General features: G+C 50.4%; 2 protein-coding genes across 4 annotated transcripts in view; one reads left to right on the top strand and one right to left on the bottom strand.

Annotated features, from left to right (window-relative positions):
• Positions 1-11,678, top strand: part of LRP3 (LDL receptor related protein 3) — a 93,111-nt gene extending 81,433 nt beyond the window's left edge. For all 3 annotated transcript variants that reach the window (XM_051979734.1, XM_051979733.1, XM_051979732.1), the window contains 5 exons: positions 3,258-3,396; positions 7,932-8,140; positions 8,481-9,567; positions 10,150-10,282; positions 10,759-11,678. In XM_051979734.1, coding sequence (XP_051835694.1) covers positions 3,258-3,396; positions 7,932-8,140; positions 8,481-9,567; positions 10,150-10,282; positions 10,759-11,457 — 2,267 coding nt within the window. In that variant the 3' untranslated portion in view covers positions 11,458-11,678. The remainder of the gene's footprint in view (positions 1-3,257; positions 3,397-7,931; positions 8,141-8,480; positions 9,568-10,149; positions 10,283-10,758) is intronic.
• A 2,311-nt stretch (positions 11,679-13,989) lies between these two features.
• SLC7A10 (solute carrier family 7 member 10) overlaps positions 13,990-16,020 on the bottom strand; it is a 46,859-nt gene continuing 44,828 nt past the window's right edge. The window contains exons 10-11 of the mRNA XM_051973762.1: positions 15,812-15,989; positions 13,990-14,332 (exon numbers count right to left, since the gene is read on the bottom strand). Of these exons, the coding sequence (XP_051829722.1) occupies positions 14,202-14,332; positions 15,812-15,989 (309 nt within the window). The 3' untranslated portion in view covers positions 13,990-14,201. The remainder of the gene's footprint in view (positions 14,333-15,811; positions 15,990-16,020) is intronic.

Raw genomic sequence — 16,020 nt, 5'->3', positions numbered from 1 at the left:
AGTGAGTGCAAGGGATAATGCTGTAAAAAATTACCCTGGCATGGGTTCTGTCAATAAAAAGTTATTTTAAAAAAAACACGGTATGATACGTATATGTTTATGTTTTGGCCAAACACAATGAATATCTAGGGGACTTTCTTAAATGAAGTTTGGTCACAATGATGGTCTCAACAGAGTGGCAGCTAATCATTTCTCATTGCTAAGTCTTAGCACTTAGCTTAAGGGACCTGGCTGTGAAGAAGTGGAGGGAGTGGGTGGCCTCTTATCAATGGCACCTGTATCCTGAAGCATCTTGCTGTCCCACATCCCTTTCTTACCCTTTGAGGCAAGGTGAATAGAACTCAGAGATTAATAGCCTTGCCCAAAGGCTAGTGAGAGCCATAAGGAGGTTTGAACTTTGGTTTTCCTGTATCCACCATGTCCAGTGATATATTTTCCATATTGTTCTGCACAGACAGTGTTGCTAATTCCAAGGCCTGTTTTTTTCTGGGCTTGGCTGCTTTTTTTCTCAGTAGGAAGAAGTCTGGGGACAAGGAAGTCTGAGGCATTCATTTCTAAGATTTCCAGAATGCTCTCTTCCCTCTTTCTCTTCCTTCTCTCTCCCTCCCTCCCTTCTAATTTTTGTTTCTGTCTCTATTTCTGCTTGTCTGTGTGTGTCCCAGTCTTCTCTCTGTTCTCCTTCTCCCTTCCTCTCTGTCTCCTTCCTCTCCCACTCTTTATTTCTCTCTCCCTCTTTGCCTCTCTGACTTTGTCACTTTCTGTCTCTGTCTTTTTCTTTGTCTGATCTGTCTCTTTGTGTCTGTCTTTCTCTCTCTTTCTGTCTCTTTTCCTCCCTCCCTCTCTCCCACTCTCTATCTCTGTCTCCCTCTCTTGCTCCCCACCCCCAGTTTCTGACTCTGCCTTTTTCTCTTCCTCTTTTCTTCTTCTTCCTTTTCTCCTTCCCTCTTTTTCTCTCTACTCTGGGGAGGTTCTTCTCTTCTTATCCCTTATCCTTTTTGTCCCCTCCCACACCTCCAAAGTGGAAATGAGCTCATATCTGCAGTCTCTATGATGGTTGAAAATTAAAATGGCCTTTTGCAGAACTAAAGTGGAGGATCAAAATTCTAGGGCTTGGTTGCAACTCCTTAAAACCATGTTCTGAGTTTACAAAGGAAATTGTAATCTGAGGCATCTGATTTTTCTCCAAGTGTTGAGAAACTTGGCCACTGTAGATGTTCTAAAATATTCTGGCCAGATCAGAAAATATGTGAAACTTCACAACTTTTATTTGGCTCTCCTGATTATGACATGCTGATTACTTTCTTTTATAATTAACTTTAGAGAATTTTTTTTTCAGGAATTATACACATAGAACTAAAAATGACCTTAGAGGTTAGCTAAGCCTTTTCTCTCATTTTACAGATGGAGGAAAGAATTAATAACATTTTCTGTTTTGGGGCATAGTTCCTCCTAGAGATCTTTTCCTCCTATACATTCTTGAGTTTTTACTATGGCAGAAACAATGTGTCCAAACATCCTTTCTATATAATTTCTATTAACTGGTACTTTCAAGCTCTGATGATAATCATCTTTCATATTTGTACAACAGTTTTAGCTTTCTAAGGCACTTTTACATGCATTATTATAGGCAAGTAGACTGTGTAGTGGACAGAGTGATGGACTTGGAGTCAGGTAGATCAGAGTTCAACTTAGTCTTTCCTTAGTCACTTACTAGCTTCATGACCTTTACTAGCAAGCCATTTAACCTCTCACCATCAACTTCCTTATCTGTAACATGGGCATAATAATAGTAACAAAAGAGGATCAAATGAGATAATATATGGAAAGTAGTTTGCATACCTTAAAATACAATAGAAATGCTAGCTATTCCACTTGAGCCTAACAATACCCCCTTGAGATAGGACATGTTATGGTGTCCCAATTTTATATATAAGAGAACTGAATTCCAGAAACTTACTTTCTATGTGATCCTAGGTCTTAGTTTTCTCCCCGAATAACGAGGGACTTAGACCACATGACTTCTAGGGTCCTTTCCGGGGCATGACATATAGTAAGTACTTTAAAAATGCTTATTGATCAACGGTCACAAGGTGAAGTGGTTTTCTCAAGGTAAGTCAGTGTTAGAGCCAACACTACTAATATATTACATATGGGTAGTACTTGGAACTTCTCCAAGTACTTGTATAAGTATTATCTTAATAAAGTGTCAGAACAACTGCAGGATGGGAAAGGATTGAAGAAGGTGAGGTTTTAGATAGGTTAAGGGAACAGCAGAAAGTTACACAGCTAGCAAGTAATGGTACAGCCAGGGACAAAGTCTTCTTACTGTTCCTTATTAGCTTTGATGTTTGGAAAGAAGGATTCAAATGGACTCGTTCTTGTTCAGTATATAGTATTCAATGCATTGCTGCATTTAGTGATGGCTAGGTGGTACAGTAGATAGAGCATTGGCTTTGGAGTCAAGAAAACCTGAGTTCAAGTCTAGTCTCAGGTGCTTTTTAGCTAAGTGTGTGACTCTAGGCAAGTCATTTCAAGTTTTCATGAGGATCAAATGAGATACTTTTAAAGAGCTTTGCAAACCTTTAAGTGCTGGCTATTAATTATATATGTGAATGGTAGCTATTATATTGCAGATTTATAGCCCTTGCATATAATTCCCAACTATATCATTAGCTTTTCAAGGGGACAAAGCTGGTGTCTTCTCTTTTCTTTGGTATATCTGATAAACATATGACTATGATCGGTTTAATCTACCATTCATTTGTTGTCTTTGGCTTCTGTTTCATGTTGTGAGTCTCTTCAGTCAGCTGTAGCTTGCCTTTCTTTTTCTAAGGCAAAGTCAAATCTCCTATTAGGTATATGGCAGGAGGTAGGAAGAGGCAAGAAAGGGAAGTAATCAAATGCTGGTAACAGCAGTCAAGGCTCCTCTGTTTCCTGAATCTGAATTCTGACCCTGTTGACCCTTGATTCTCTCATCTTGTATTATGTGCAAAGCAAATGTTGTCTATGTTAGAAAGAAAGCAGGCTGGATCTGGCCAGGGGAGGGGACAGAAAGTGCCCCTGCCTGCTTACAGGGAGCTTCAGTGCCTGGTTCCTTGTAGGATGGGGGGCGGGGGGAGTAACCTTCTGTGTCACTCATAATTTCCTGCTCTTGGCTTGAAGCTATGGCCCATTTTGTGTGAATCTGGAATTTGGTGAGAGCAAACCGGGAATCCCTGGCTCCATCTCTGAGGCTTTTTCTTCTTTGTCTCCATCAGCTGCCTGCAGTGGGAAGCTGGAACAGCACACAGAGCGGCGTGGAGTCATCTACAGTCCATCCTGGCCCCTCAACTATCCCCCAGGAACCAACTGCAGCTGGTACATTCAAGGGGACCATGGGGACATGATCACTATCAGGTATGGATGGGCCCTAGGGCTGCAGAAAAGAGGCTGGGGGCTTAGTCAATCAACAAGCATTTATTAACTGCTTACTGTGTTCCAAGCACTGGTGATACAAAGCATTAGTGGTATAAAGCCCGTGCCCTCAAGGAAATTCTGTTCCTTCCTGAGTCTTGGGAAGAGAGACCCTTTCCCTGGGTTAGTTTTAGCCACCTCAGAAAGTGTAGAACCTGGAAGAACCTAAAGGCTGTTTATATATTCTCACATTTCTATGCTTGCAAGGACAATCACATGGTAATAGAGGTCAAGCTGGAAGAGATCTTAGAAATGCTCTAGTTTAACCTCCTCATTTAGTCTGTCATTTTGATATTCAGAGGAGAAAGTGATTTACAGGAGTTATTCAGGTAGTGAGCAGAAGAGTTAGGATTGGAACCCAAGTCTTTTACCTTGAAATCCAGTGTCTCCTCCTCCACTCCATCCCAACGTGTCTCTGTGTGTCTCCACCTAGAGCTGTTAGAAATGAGGGTCTAACACAGCCGACAGGAAACATTCTTGTCCAAGGACTCCAAATGGTAACCATTGGGCAGTTACCACTCTTAGGTCTTTGCTAAGAGTGAGGCTCTCAGGCTGGGTGAGAGATACTCTCTAAGCTGCTGAAGCTCTGCAAAGTCCTGAGGGGGAGCAGAACTGACAGGGTTTCCCTGCCCCCTCCCCAACAAGAGCTAGAGAGGTCTAGCTCTTGCAGCCCGGTTCGGGCTGCATCCCCAGCTCTTTCCTGGCTCATACTCCTGGGCTGTTGGGTCTCTCCCGCATTTGGAAAAAGAGATGCATGGAAAGCATGGAGGACTTTATAGAGTCATGTCATTCTTGTGTCCTTTTGGGGTATAGAGAACAAGGGAAGAGCTGAGGATTAGGGGCCTCATGGGGTGCCAGCAGGAACACTCTGAGCCTCACTCAGGAACTGGTGAGGAATGGGAAAAGACCAGCTTCTTTCAGTGAGAATTCCTTCTTTATGATGAAGTCCTTAGCCCCATTTTGGGGGAGTGGGAAGCATCAAGCTGGGGATTCTGCATGGACTTCAGTTTCCCCATCTATAAAATGGGCAACATCCCAAAGGGACTGGAAGGAGGGTCCATTGGGACCCGCCCGTGAGGACTCTGTGCCTGTTGGCACACAGGGGTGGACGTGGGTGATTGTTCCATGCTGGGTGACGTTTCCAGAGATGGAAATTCTCGAGCAGGAAGGGGTGGCCGGCATTTGTGTCCATCCTGGGCTGCTGAGTTTAGGTGCCACCAGTGCCCGTGGCTGCCAACAAACACAGCTACCCTCCTGGTGGCAGGTGTGTGCGAGGCCGTGAGTCATTCTGCTCGGCACCATCTGCCAGCTCAGCTGCTGCCTATGGCGGGAAACATAAGCTGCCTCTCCATTCCAAGGAAACCTCTGCTGGGAGAGTGCTTTTCAATGCAATTTTAAAAAGGTCGATTTTATCATGAGTGGGCGTGGAAGGGAAGTTGGCGTGTACCTTTATCTGTCTGCTGAAAATCGTCTTTTGGAACTGAAGTGCAGGAACTGGTCATTCCAGCCCCAGGTTTGTGCACTAGCATCAGACGGCAGCCCCTGTGCTCTGGCATTTCTTAAATCTGACGGATGGCTGCAATAAACCAGGACGTGGGCAGGAGAAAAGGGCATCCCATTTAATAATTTTTGCATGGGATGAGTTAAAGAGAAGGTAATTGGGTGGCTGAAGTCCTGGCTACTGGAGTTTTTGTTTGCTCGGATATTGGCAAAAGCAACAATGCCCTTCATGGGGAAAAAGTCTTTGCTTTATAAAGGAACTGAGGGAAAAGTGCTAAAGATGCAGACCAGGTAAATGGATCAGGGCAAAGGAGGTGCAGATAATGGAGAAGTCAGTCGGCCTCGGAATCCATCTGATTACTCTGAGGCCTGTAAGGGATCAGTCAACTTCAGGGATGTCCCCTAAGAGAGAACCTTGACCTCTTACTTACCAGGGCTTAGAGTTACTGGGACACTCAAACTAGGCACTGTCCCATGGTGGTCCCGACAGTGAGCCCTGATTTCTGTCTCCCCACTTTGGGGTCATCAGGACTGGCCGCTGGGAAAAACCCGGCAAATGCCAAATATCTGTTGCAAGGCAGAACTAAACGTTTACAGTTGGAATTGGACATAAATGAGCTTATTATGCCTCCTGATGATGACTAATCACCCGACGAGTCACTTCTGGATGGAAATGTCTGGTGTCCAGGGCACAGGGCAGGACCCCCATAGAGCAAGCAACCGGTGTTGATGTCAGCCCCTGAGAATGACGTTGTCCCAGAGGGGCCGGGTGTCTCCTAGGTGGGGGTCTGGAGGCATGGTCTGTATTCAATGGCTGTGGCTGGTTTAATAAGGAAGCTTTTTCTGTGGTTAGGGTAGACTTGAGAAATAGGAAAAGACAGGTTGATTCCCACAAGTGACCGGAGCCTCATCTGGTTATCACATGGTTGGTCCTGCAGAAGGTGGGTCCCCTTTCTCACACTCCGGCTGATCCTGTCACCACTTAGGCCCCTTTTTGGGGAAGGGGGAAGGGAGTAGGCATTTGTTAAGCCTTCACTACCCATCAAGTACCATGCTGAGTACTTTGTAGATATTACTATCTCTTCTGACCTTCACAACAGCCCTGGGGGTAGGTGCTAATATGACCCATGTTTTCTACTTGAGGAAACCGGGGCAGACAGATGTTAGGAGACTCACCCAGCACCGTCCAGCTCTTTAGGGTCTGAGGCCAGACTTCTGGACACCGATCCCAGGGCTCTGCCCCGGTGCCATCTCAGAACAGAAGCTGGTCACGTCTGCCTAATAGCCTGTGTATAGGAACATAAGGTTAGACTTGGAAGGGACCTTTGAGGGGAGAAGGTTCATTTTGGGGATATGATGGAGCCCCATAGAGGCTGAACAGGCTTTTACAAGGAGGAGGAGAAGATCTGGGACTTGATTGCAAAGACTATGCTTTTCCCTCGGCAGACACAGATGGAAGCCCACACATGCCCCTGGATAGGTGTCTAGCATCCCTCCCATACCCCTGCCTGCCAGGTGAGAGGGCAGCCAGCTGGCCCAGCTTTCTCCACGTGGGACAGTGTCTGGACTGTGTTCTCTGCTGGCTCCAAGGGAGCGCGAGGCAGTGCTTCCCAGCTGTTGGCAGCCGCAGTGTTGCTCTAGGGGTCTGATGCAAGGGGTGGGTCAGGGCTGTAGTATAATTATGGCATGGGCCGGAGTAAGACGACTGACTGGGGGAACACAGGGTGTCTGGGATGAGGTGAAATCTGTGCAGTGTCTCAATCGGCTGGGAGGGAAATCTGTGGGCACTTTTCTGGGTCCCTTGGGTGTTTAGGGATTGCTAGGGAGTTTTGACCTGCCTCCAGCTGCCTCATGTTTTGCTAATGTGTTTTGTGTGTGTTTAAAGAAATCACAACTTGAATCCTTGGCTCTAAATGACACCTCTAGAAAGAGGAACAACTTTTGAGCCTATGGGGGTAGGCAACTGCACTCAAAAACACCACAATAAGGATTTTTCTATTCAAATTTTATAAAGAAACCCTAAATCACCCAGATTTTTTCACTTGCTTATCTACTCTGAAGGACATAAACCTTCCTTGTTCTGATGGATCTCAAAGGAGTCTGTCTTTGTGGGGTCACACATTTAACAAGCTGCACTTCTCCCCTCTCCCTGCCCTCGAAACCCCATTAGATAGGAAAGGTTTGAGTTTGTCTGAAGGGGAAGGAGAGAGGATTCTAAGAAAGGATCCGTAGTTGGAATGAACCTTAGAAGCCAACAAGAGAAGGATAACAGAGATGGTCAGTTTTTGAAAGGCTGTCATCTAGAAGAGGGATGTGAGGTATCCCTTTTAGTCCCCAGAAGGCAGAACTGAGAGCTAAGGGTGGAAGCTACACAGAGGCAAGTTTGGTTTTGATGTCAGAAAAAAAATTCTCTACATTTAGTTATCCCAAAATGGAATGGGCTACCTGGGAAATAGTGGGCTCCCCTTCATTAGAGATATTCAAGCAAAGATTATAAGGTCATTTTGGGGACCTCATAGAGGTATTCCTATTCTGGTTTAAGTTGGATTAGATGGTGACAGGACCTCTTTTAATTCTGGATTCTGGAACTCAGAAGTAGGAGACACAAATTCACAAATACATGCTGTGTTGTCTCTCCCTGGGAGAAAGAAAACTGTTTTTTTTTTGTTGTTGTTGTTGTTGTTTTTTTTTTCTCTTCAGCATCCTTTTGGCTCCCAGAACTCTAGGTTATTTTAGTTGGGGGAAACTAGATCTCTTATTGGTGGATGGGGGACTTTGGGCATAGCTTTTGAATTGGGACTTGTAATAGAGAGGTAAAAAGGAAATTTGAGTTCTGGGCTCAAGTTTTAGCTCCACTGTGGACTTCTCCCAACCCTCAAGGTGCAAGTCCGAATCTCTAAGCCAATATTCCTACTCTCCTTTTCTGGGATGTGAATCCCCGTGTCTGACCCCATGGTTTCTCCACTGCCCTGTCCTAGTTTCAGAAACTTTGATGTGGAAGAATCCCACCAGTGCACCACAGACTGGCTCATGCTGGGTCCATCATCTCGCCGGGAAGACTACCGGATTTGTGGTTCGGCCATCCCCCCTGCCTTCATCTCAGCCCGAGACCATGTTTGGATCTTTTTCCACTCGGATGCGTCCAGCTCAGGCCAGGCCCAGGGCTTCCGTCTGTCCTACATCAGAGGTAGTGGCGGGCTTCCCCCCAGGGAAAAGCACGGATGGGTGGGGAAAGGAATTGGTCGAGGCCTCCCCATCCCGACACTAATCATTCTCCCTGGGCTGTCCCCCTCCCTTTCCCCCAGGCCCATCCTAAAGGGCTGTCTTTAATGGGGAAATTGAGCTTGCCTTTCCTTGGGCCCTCACAGGTTAGGGACAGGCCCCCAGCCCCCCCAAATCCCCTCTAGCTATATCACCAGTTTGCACAGTGAAGCTAAATGACTTATCCAAAGTAAACACAGCTAGCAAATGGCAGAACCCAGACTGACATTTCCTTCCTTCCTTCTGCTGTGCCCGGTCCCCTGCAGGAAAGCTGGGCCAGGCAGCTTGCCAGCCCGATGAATTTCTCTGTGGCAATGGCAAATGCCTCCCGGGCCCCTGGCACTGCAACGCCATGGACGAGTGTGGGGACGGGTCAGACGAGAAGAACTGCTCCAGCCTGCCCACGGAGATCCCCCCCAGCCTGTGCCCTCCTGGCACATTCCCCTGCAGCGGCGCCCGCTCCACGCGGTGCCTGCCCACCGAGCGGCGCTGTGACGGGACTCAGGACTGCGGCGACAATTCAGACGAAGCCTACTGCCCCGACCTCTCGTGCGGCAGGCGACTGGGAAACTTCTACGGGTCGTTCGCCTCTCCCGACCTCTTTGGGGCCGACCGCGGCTCCGATGACCTGCAGTGCACGTGGCTGGTGGACACCCAGGATGCCCGGCGCGTGCTCTTGCAGCTGGAGCTGCAGCTGGGCTACGACGACTACGTGCAGGTCTACGACGGCCTGGGGGAGCGCGCGGACCGCCTGCTGCAGACCCTCTCCTACCGCAGCAACCACCGCCTGGTCAGCGTGGAGGCCTCGGAGGGCCAGCTGACGGTGACTTACCACGCCCGGGCCCACAGCGTCGGCCACGGCTTCAACGCCACCTACCAGGTCAAGGGCTACTGCCTGCCCTGGGAGCAGCCGTGCGGCAGCGACGAGGGCTGCTTCTCCGAGATGCAGCGCTGCGACGGCTGGTGGCACTGTCCGGGCGGCAAGGATGAGGAGGGCTGCCCGGCCTGCCAGCAGGACGAGTACCCCTGCGAGGGCGGCAGCGGGCTGTGCTACGCGCCCCCCGACCGCTGCAACAACCAGAAGAACTGCCCCGACGGCTCTGACGAGAAGAACTGCTTCTCCTGCCAGCCGGGGACCTTCCACTGTGGCACCAACCTGTGTGTCTTTGAGACGTGGCGCTGCGACGGCCAGGAGGACTGCCAGGATGGCAGCGACGAGCGGGACTGCTTGGCGGCCGTGCCCCGCAAGGTCATCACTGCCGCCCTCATCGGCAGCCTGGTCTGCGGGCTGCTCCTCGTCATCGCTCTCGGCTGCGCCTTCAAGCTCTACTCCCTCCGCACGCAGGAGTACAGGTGCGCCCCGAGGGAGGCCCGGCCCCTCCCGGAAGCCCTGGGCCAGGGGCTCTGCCCTGGAATCAGAGCCTATGCCCTCAGGCGCTTCTTGTGGGGAAATCCCGTGTGTGAACGCGTCACACGCTGGTTTTCCCTCCGTTCTTTTTCCGGTCATTTAGAGGTTGGTCTGGCTGGTCGGCATTAGTTGTTACTTCCGAAGGTCCTGTAGGAAGAGGGGTGTGTGTGTGTATGTGTGTGTGTGTGTGTGTGTGTGTGTGAGATGGGGAGGACGGGAGGGAAGGAAGGAGCAGGTGAGCGTACGTCACTGCTGGACCAAACCACCCGCTCAGTATGGTGGCTAATGGGCGCCGCGTCGCTCTCAGTGAGACTGGACCCAGAAACAGGACGGAGCCCACTGCCCAGGAGTTGGGCTTGGGGTGTTCGGTCCTGTGGCCTTCCTGTTCCCCTTGGAAGGTTTAGGCTGGGAGCGGCGACATGAATGATATCTGGGATGCTGTTAGAGGACGGAGAGGGGGGTGGGCCCTGCTCACGTGTCTGAGACAGAAGAAAAGGTGCCTGTAACAACGATTCTGTTCATCCCAGGGCATTTGAGACCCAAATGACTCGACTAGAAGCTGAATTTGTTCGGCGAGAAGCCCCTCCATCCTATGGCCAACTCATTGCCCAGGGCCTCATCCCCCCTGTGGAGGACTTCCCTGTCTACAATGCATCCCAGGTAAGGTCGGTCCCTTCCCTGAGCCGCAGGGCCAGAGGTGATGATGGTGAGTCTAAAGTTTTATGAAATTTTCCAAAGAAAAACATTTCAGATTGCTTTCAATAAAAAAATGAAATAAAGACAGTTTATATGGCCCTAGTAGAGATGGCACTCAATCTAAAGACTGCTGGGTTCTAACAAAGATGAAGGGGGCAGATGCGTCTGTTAGCTCCGAGCAAAAAGGGAGCCCATCTGCTAGTCCCTCGCCAGCCCCTCTCCCTAATCTGTGATATCACGGAGTCATGTTGGCTTTGGGTCTCATAGTCAAATGATGGCGAGACCCAGGAGAGATGGCAGACAGAGGCAGGACCGGCTGTGTCTGCAGGGCCACCCGGGCTGGGCTCTGGGGTCTGTGAGGGAGCCGCCGGGGTTCCGGGCCGAGGGGGAGGGCGCGGAGAGGACCAGCAGCCCTTTGACAACTGTGGCTTGCGTTGCAGGCATCAGTGCTGCAGAACATCAGGACGGCCATGAGACGCCAGATGCGGCGCCATACTTCTCGCAGGAGCGCCTCCCGCCGCCGCCTGGGCCGCATCTGGAACAGACTGTTCCACCGCCCCCGGGCGCGAGGGCAGATCCCCCTGCTGACTCCGTCACGTGCCTCACAGACTGTGCTGGGGGATGGGATCATTCGCCGGGCCGGGGGGGCCTCCTCCAGCCCCCCTGCCTCCTCCACAGGGCCTCCCCCCGTGCCCTCCGAGACTGTGGGTCAGGTTGTGGGGGAGGGGCCGCCAGATGCTTCCAGCTGTGCCCTGGTAACTGAAACAGAACCTGCGGGGCCCCCCGCCCCAGGCACCGCAGCCCCCCCCTGTGCAGCACACGGCCTAGAGCCCCGGCACTTGAACAAGGAGCTCAGGGCCACTGGCCAGGCGGAGCCGAGGAAGGCCTTCAGAGACCCCTTGTCAGAAAGCGTGGCCGAGAGGCTCCAGCCCCAGGGGGACCCCCTGGGCAGCAGCCCTCCCCCGCGGGGCGAGGGCCCGGCCCGGCTGTCCCTCAGGAAGTGGGAGCCGGTGTCTGCGGGCAGCTCCCTGTGTCCGGCCCAGACGTGCCAGGAGGAGCCCCTGGGGATCCACGGGCCGGCTTCACCCCACTCCCTGCTCTCTGATGCCAGTGATGACGAGTCCCTCCTGGTGTGCTGACGGGCCCCGGAGGGCAGGAAGCGTCTCGTCCGACACGTTGGGCCTCCTTCAGTGACCATGCCCAGGGAGAGGCGACAGGACTGACACGGGTGGATGGGGCCCCTGGTGGGCATGTCAGCTGACACCACCCGGCCTGGGAGAACACTCCTGCCCTTCACCGCTCTCCCAGTCCTCCTTGTCCATGTTTTACAATCAGGGAATACAAGATGATTTTTACCCTTGTTATGGTTTTTTCCTTTCTTTCTTTTTTGTCAGGGGATGTTCCTGGGGTGGGCACGCAGAAAGGGTCATGGGGGCTTGCCCTGGCGAGGCTAAGTGGCAGAGCTTCCTGGGAGAACTCGGCGCTCTCTGGGGCACGCAGGTGCCGGGCGGCCTTTGCCAGCGTGGGCACGGTGATGGGCACGGTGACGAGTGCTAGTGTCCCTGCAAGCTTTCTGAAAACCTCCCTCACATGTATGGTTTCTAGGAAGAGTTAGACTAGGGGAGGGACGACGGGCCCCGTTCCAGGCGAGGACCCCCAAGAAGCGGGATGGCCTGAGTGAGGTTATTGCATAAAGTATGAGCTTGGCTCGCTCTCCCCTCAGAAGAGGGGTAAGAACATTTCCTTTGGGGAATCGGCTTGAGGAAGAAAGGTTAACTGTCAAGGTGTTCCCCCACAGTCTTTAACTCTGCAGGCAGAGAAGCAAGATTAGGCTCACGGCCAAGACGAGTCTCAGTGAGCTTCTCTACCCAATCAGACTGGAATGACCAGGGCTGTGATGTGGGGCACAAAATTCGGACGGACACACCGACAAATTCCCGGGAACTTCCCCGGTGGCAGTGCTGCTGGCCCCGGGGAGTGAAAGTGTTTGTGGAGCCAAGATGGGGATGGGGGCTTCAGGGGGAGGACTCTCTGTTTCCCATGGCCACTCTCAGCTTCTGTATTTTTGTCCCCGACTGTCACTGCCCTGGAGGAGGCAGAATCCTGAGCTGTCTCGTCTGGGCAGTCCCCAGGCCTCAGACAACATCACACCTGTGATTACACAAGCACTCGCATGTTCTCGCTGAAGCCAGTTTGCTGTTTGACACTTAATCCCATTCCCTTCCGCTTTCCTCCCCCGTCAGGTTCCCAGAGCCTGAAGTTTTCATTTGCTGTAAACAAGCCCTCTTTAGTTGACGAGGCAGTTGCCGAGCAGGCCTCTCTGTTCCCCAGCACCCCCAGCCCGGGTACGTGTGGTCAGGGAGGGCTCAGGTTATGCGTTACCGGGAAGGAAAGCCCGGGAGGGGGACAAGCTCAGTGGTTCCGCTGGCTGCTGGGCCCTCCTCAGGGCCGGCTGGGTCCCGGAAGCCCCGCCCTCACCACCTCTTTCCTCTGTTAGAGAGCTCACGCAGTGGGAGGAGAGACCCATCAGCATGCAGGGGTCCGGGCAGTGTTTGCACATACCCTCGGGTCTGGATACAGCCGGTGACGAGCGACTGCTACGGCTCCCAAGGCCTTAGGACTAAAGCTGCCCTCCTGCCTACAGAGCCATGACAAGGTGGAGGAAGCCCCTTAGCTCTAGGGTGGCAAAAATCATTATCATCAGGGTGCCATGAAGGCAGCCCCAAATTCTGGTGGGTTCTTTCCCTGGGCTGCAGTGACTTTGCCTGCACTAACTAAGACTAACAGCCCCAAAGTACAGAGGGCAGGACCCCTCCAGATTAGTGGTCATCCAGATGAACAGCTATGGTGCTAACCCGAAACCTTGATTCTATTTGGTCCATTCCTAAGACTTCCATCTGGTCCTGGTCCCTCCCTTTTAGTGCATGAATCAGCCTCAGTTCCAGCTTTTCTTGGTCCCATTTTCATAGAGGAACCATTGTCAGGGACAGAAGGATGGGGCAGCCCCCTACTCTTTTCTAGTAGAAGCTTTTGCTACTTCTGTCAGAGAAGGCTTTTTTGTTAATCCCAGTCCCAGCTATGACAGAAGAGAAATGGAAGAGAATCATCCCAATCCTCCCTCCAGCGCTAGACTATTGTGATCCCTGTTCCTAGTTCTTCCTCCTGCTGTCTTTTCCTGGCATCATTTGTTTCTTGTTCCAAGCCAAGTGCGAACAGGGGCCAAAAATAAGGGAAAGACAAGGATATTCCATTTTTCTTGAAAAGGCATATGAGAAAAGAATAGGGTCCTCATAATCAGAATACAGGATCTTCTTCGGTATAAGTAACTGGTGATTCTTCCATTCTTAAGATCAAGCTACTAAAATATTCATTTTTTTTGCATAAAAGTGGAACTTCCTCAAACTTGTTTACTGATCATATGCCCTCAGCTATTGCCATGCAGGACATGGACCGTGAACCATGAACTCCTTATATGGAATTACAAATCCAGCATATGTGACATGGCAGTTCTATTTCTTTCCCCCCTTTCTGAAGTGTGAAGTTCTCAGACAAATGTAGGGCCTTCATTCCCAGTCTGGCTGGCCCATCAGGACTAGAGTTGGGCCATCTGGCCTCTATCCGTTTTATGCTTCTAAATCAACCTTACTTATGGACTGAACCAAGTGTCAGAATTAACCAATTGGATCCTTGTTTTATTTATAGACTTTCCTGCTGCCTGCATAGCTAAGGTGGCCTGATCTGGGGTGGGGACTGGTGGTTGTTTGGGGGGCTTTGCTATGAAAAGTGTCTAAGAAACATCTTTTTTTCCCCAAGAAAACTTTTTCAAAAACAAAAACATAACATGTAAACAAAAAAAAAATCTACTTGAGTCTTGATAAGCATCTCATTGTGTCTTCAAAGTCTTTTCACTTCCAGGGAGAATGGGGTGTGGACAGGGACCATTTTCCTCTTCAGGGGCATCACTCTGAGGGTATACCACGAAGCACAACTTCTGGCCCCACCACGTAATGGACTCTAAGGGCAGACAGAAGCCATTAGCCAAGAGCTGTGACTGGGCGCCCTGCTGTGCAAATCACTTTATGGTTTACAGATGACTGAAAAGTAGTGACCCAGCCCTCTGGATTCCCAGAAGAAACCTGTTCAGTTCCATCTACCCAATAGCACAACCCCAAAGCTATTTATATCTGTCCCTTGGAACACAACCCCCATTCCCATACCTGCTGGTCTCTGAGGTCACAGATTCACAGATTGTCAGAGCTGGGAGGGACCTTAAAGGTCATCTCATTCAACCCCCTCACTTTACATGTGGTAAAGAAGGCCCAGAGAAGGGAAGGGACTTGCTGAAAGTCACATAGGAAGTTAGTGGCAGGGACAGAACTGGAATCCAGTTGTCCTGACTCCTGGCCCAGAGCTTTTCCCTCTGTATACTATTATCTATACTAAGAGCTGGTCAACTCTTGCCTACTTTGCTCCCTATTTTCTTTTCTTTCTTTTGCCCTTTTTTCCTCCATTTCCTTTCCTCCCTTTTTTCTTCTCTTCATCCTGCCTTTCTCTTTTTTTTTATTTCCCTCCTTTTTCTCCCTTTTCCCTTCCTTCTTTCTTCTCTTCCTTTTTTCTTTCCCCTTTTCTTCCTTTCTTCTTGCCTTCCTCCTTTCCTTCCTTCATTCCTATCCTTTTTTCTTCCCTCCTTTCTTCCCCTCCTTTTGACTTTACTTTCTCCTTCTTTCCTTCCTTCTGCCCTTTTTTCTTCCCTCACTTCTTTCCTCTCCACTTTCTTTCCTTTTTTGTTCTTTTCCTCCTTCCCTTCCTTCCTTTATTCCTTTATCCCTGTCTTTCTTATCCTCCTTTCTTCCCCTCCTTTTCCTTTTCTTTTTCCCTTCTCTCCTTCCTCACTTCTTTCTTTCCTCTCCACTTCCCTCCCTCCTCTTCCTTCTTTTCTTTTCTCCCTTCCTTTTTCCTTTCCTTTCTTCCTCTTTATCTTCTTTCCTACCTTCTTCCCCCCTTTTCTTCCTTCCTCTTTCCTCTCTAGCTTTCTCTTTTCTTTTCTTCTTTTTCTCCACTCTCTTCTTTCTGGGTTGACTAGGGAAAGGGAGTGTGATTGGACACAGTCCTCTAGTCAGTATAATGGACAGCTGAGAGCTTAGGGGCCCAGAAATGTACTTTGAAGATAAACTTTCCAAGTCCTGAAGAACTCTTGTTTCCTGTGGAGTTTCTTAGCCAGCTTAGTCAGCTGTGTTGGTTTTTTTCCTTTCTCCTACAGGGCAGTAAATAGCTCCACAGTACAGTGGAAAGAGAGCCACTTTTGGAGTCGGAGAACCTGGGTTCAGACCTTGATTCTGACAGCTTACTCCCTGTGTGACATTGGGCAAGTCACTTAAACCCCTGGGACTCGGTTCCCTCATTTGTGAAGGAGAAAGTTGGCCTGGAGGCCCGAGGCCCCTCCAGCTCTAGCTGCAGACCTGCTGGCAGCCCCCAGCCACGGCCCCCACTCACCTAAGAGCCTGTGCACACACTTTGGTTTGTTTCTCCAGGACACCCCCAGGAAGAACACCGGGACGCCCGTGAGGATGATGATGAGGCCGATGCCACAGACTACAGGCTCTGAGTAAAAGCTGAAGATCAGCAGAAATGCCCAAAAGATCAAGTAGGTGACTGGGATGAGGAGGTTCACCTGCGGGGAGAGCGAGAGTGGCGGCTGAGGG

The sequence above is a fragment of the Antechinus flavipes genome, chromosome 2 (genome assembly GCF_016432865.1).
Source record: "Antechinus flavipes isolate AdamAnt ecotype Samford, QLD, Australia chromosome 2, AdamAnt_v2, whole genome shotgun sequence".
In the NCBI taxonomy this organism is placed as follows: Eukaryota; Metazoa; Chordata; class Mammalia; order Dasyuromorphia; family Dasyuridae; genus Antechinus; species Antechinus flavipes.
This window is presented reverse-complemented; position numbering and strand designations above follow the sequence as displayed.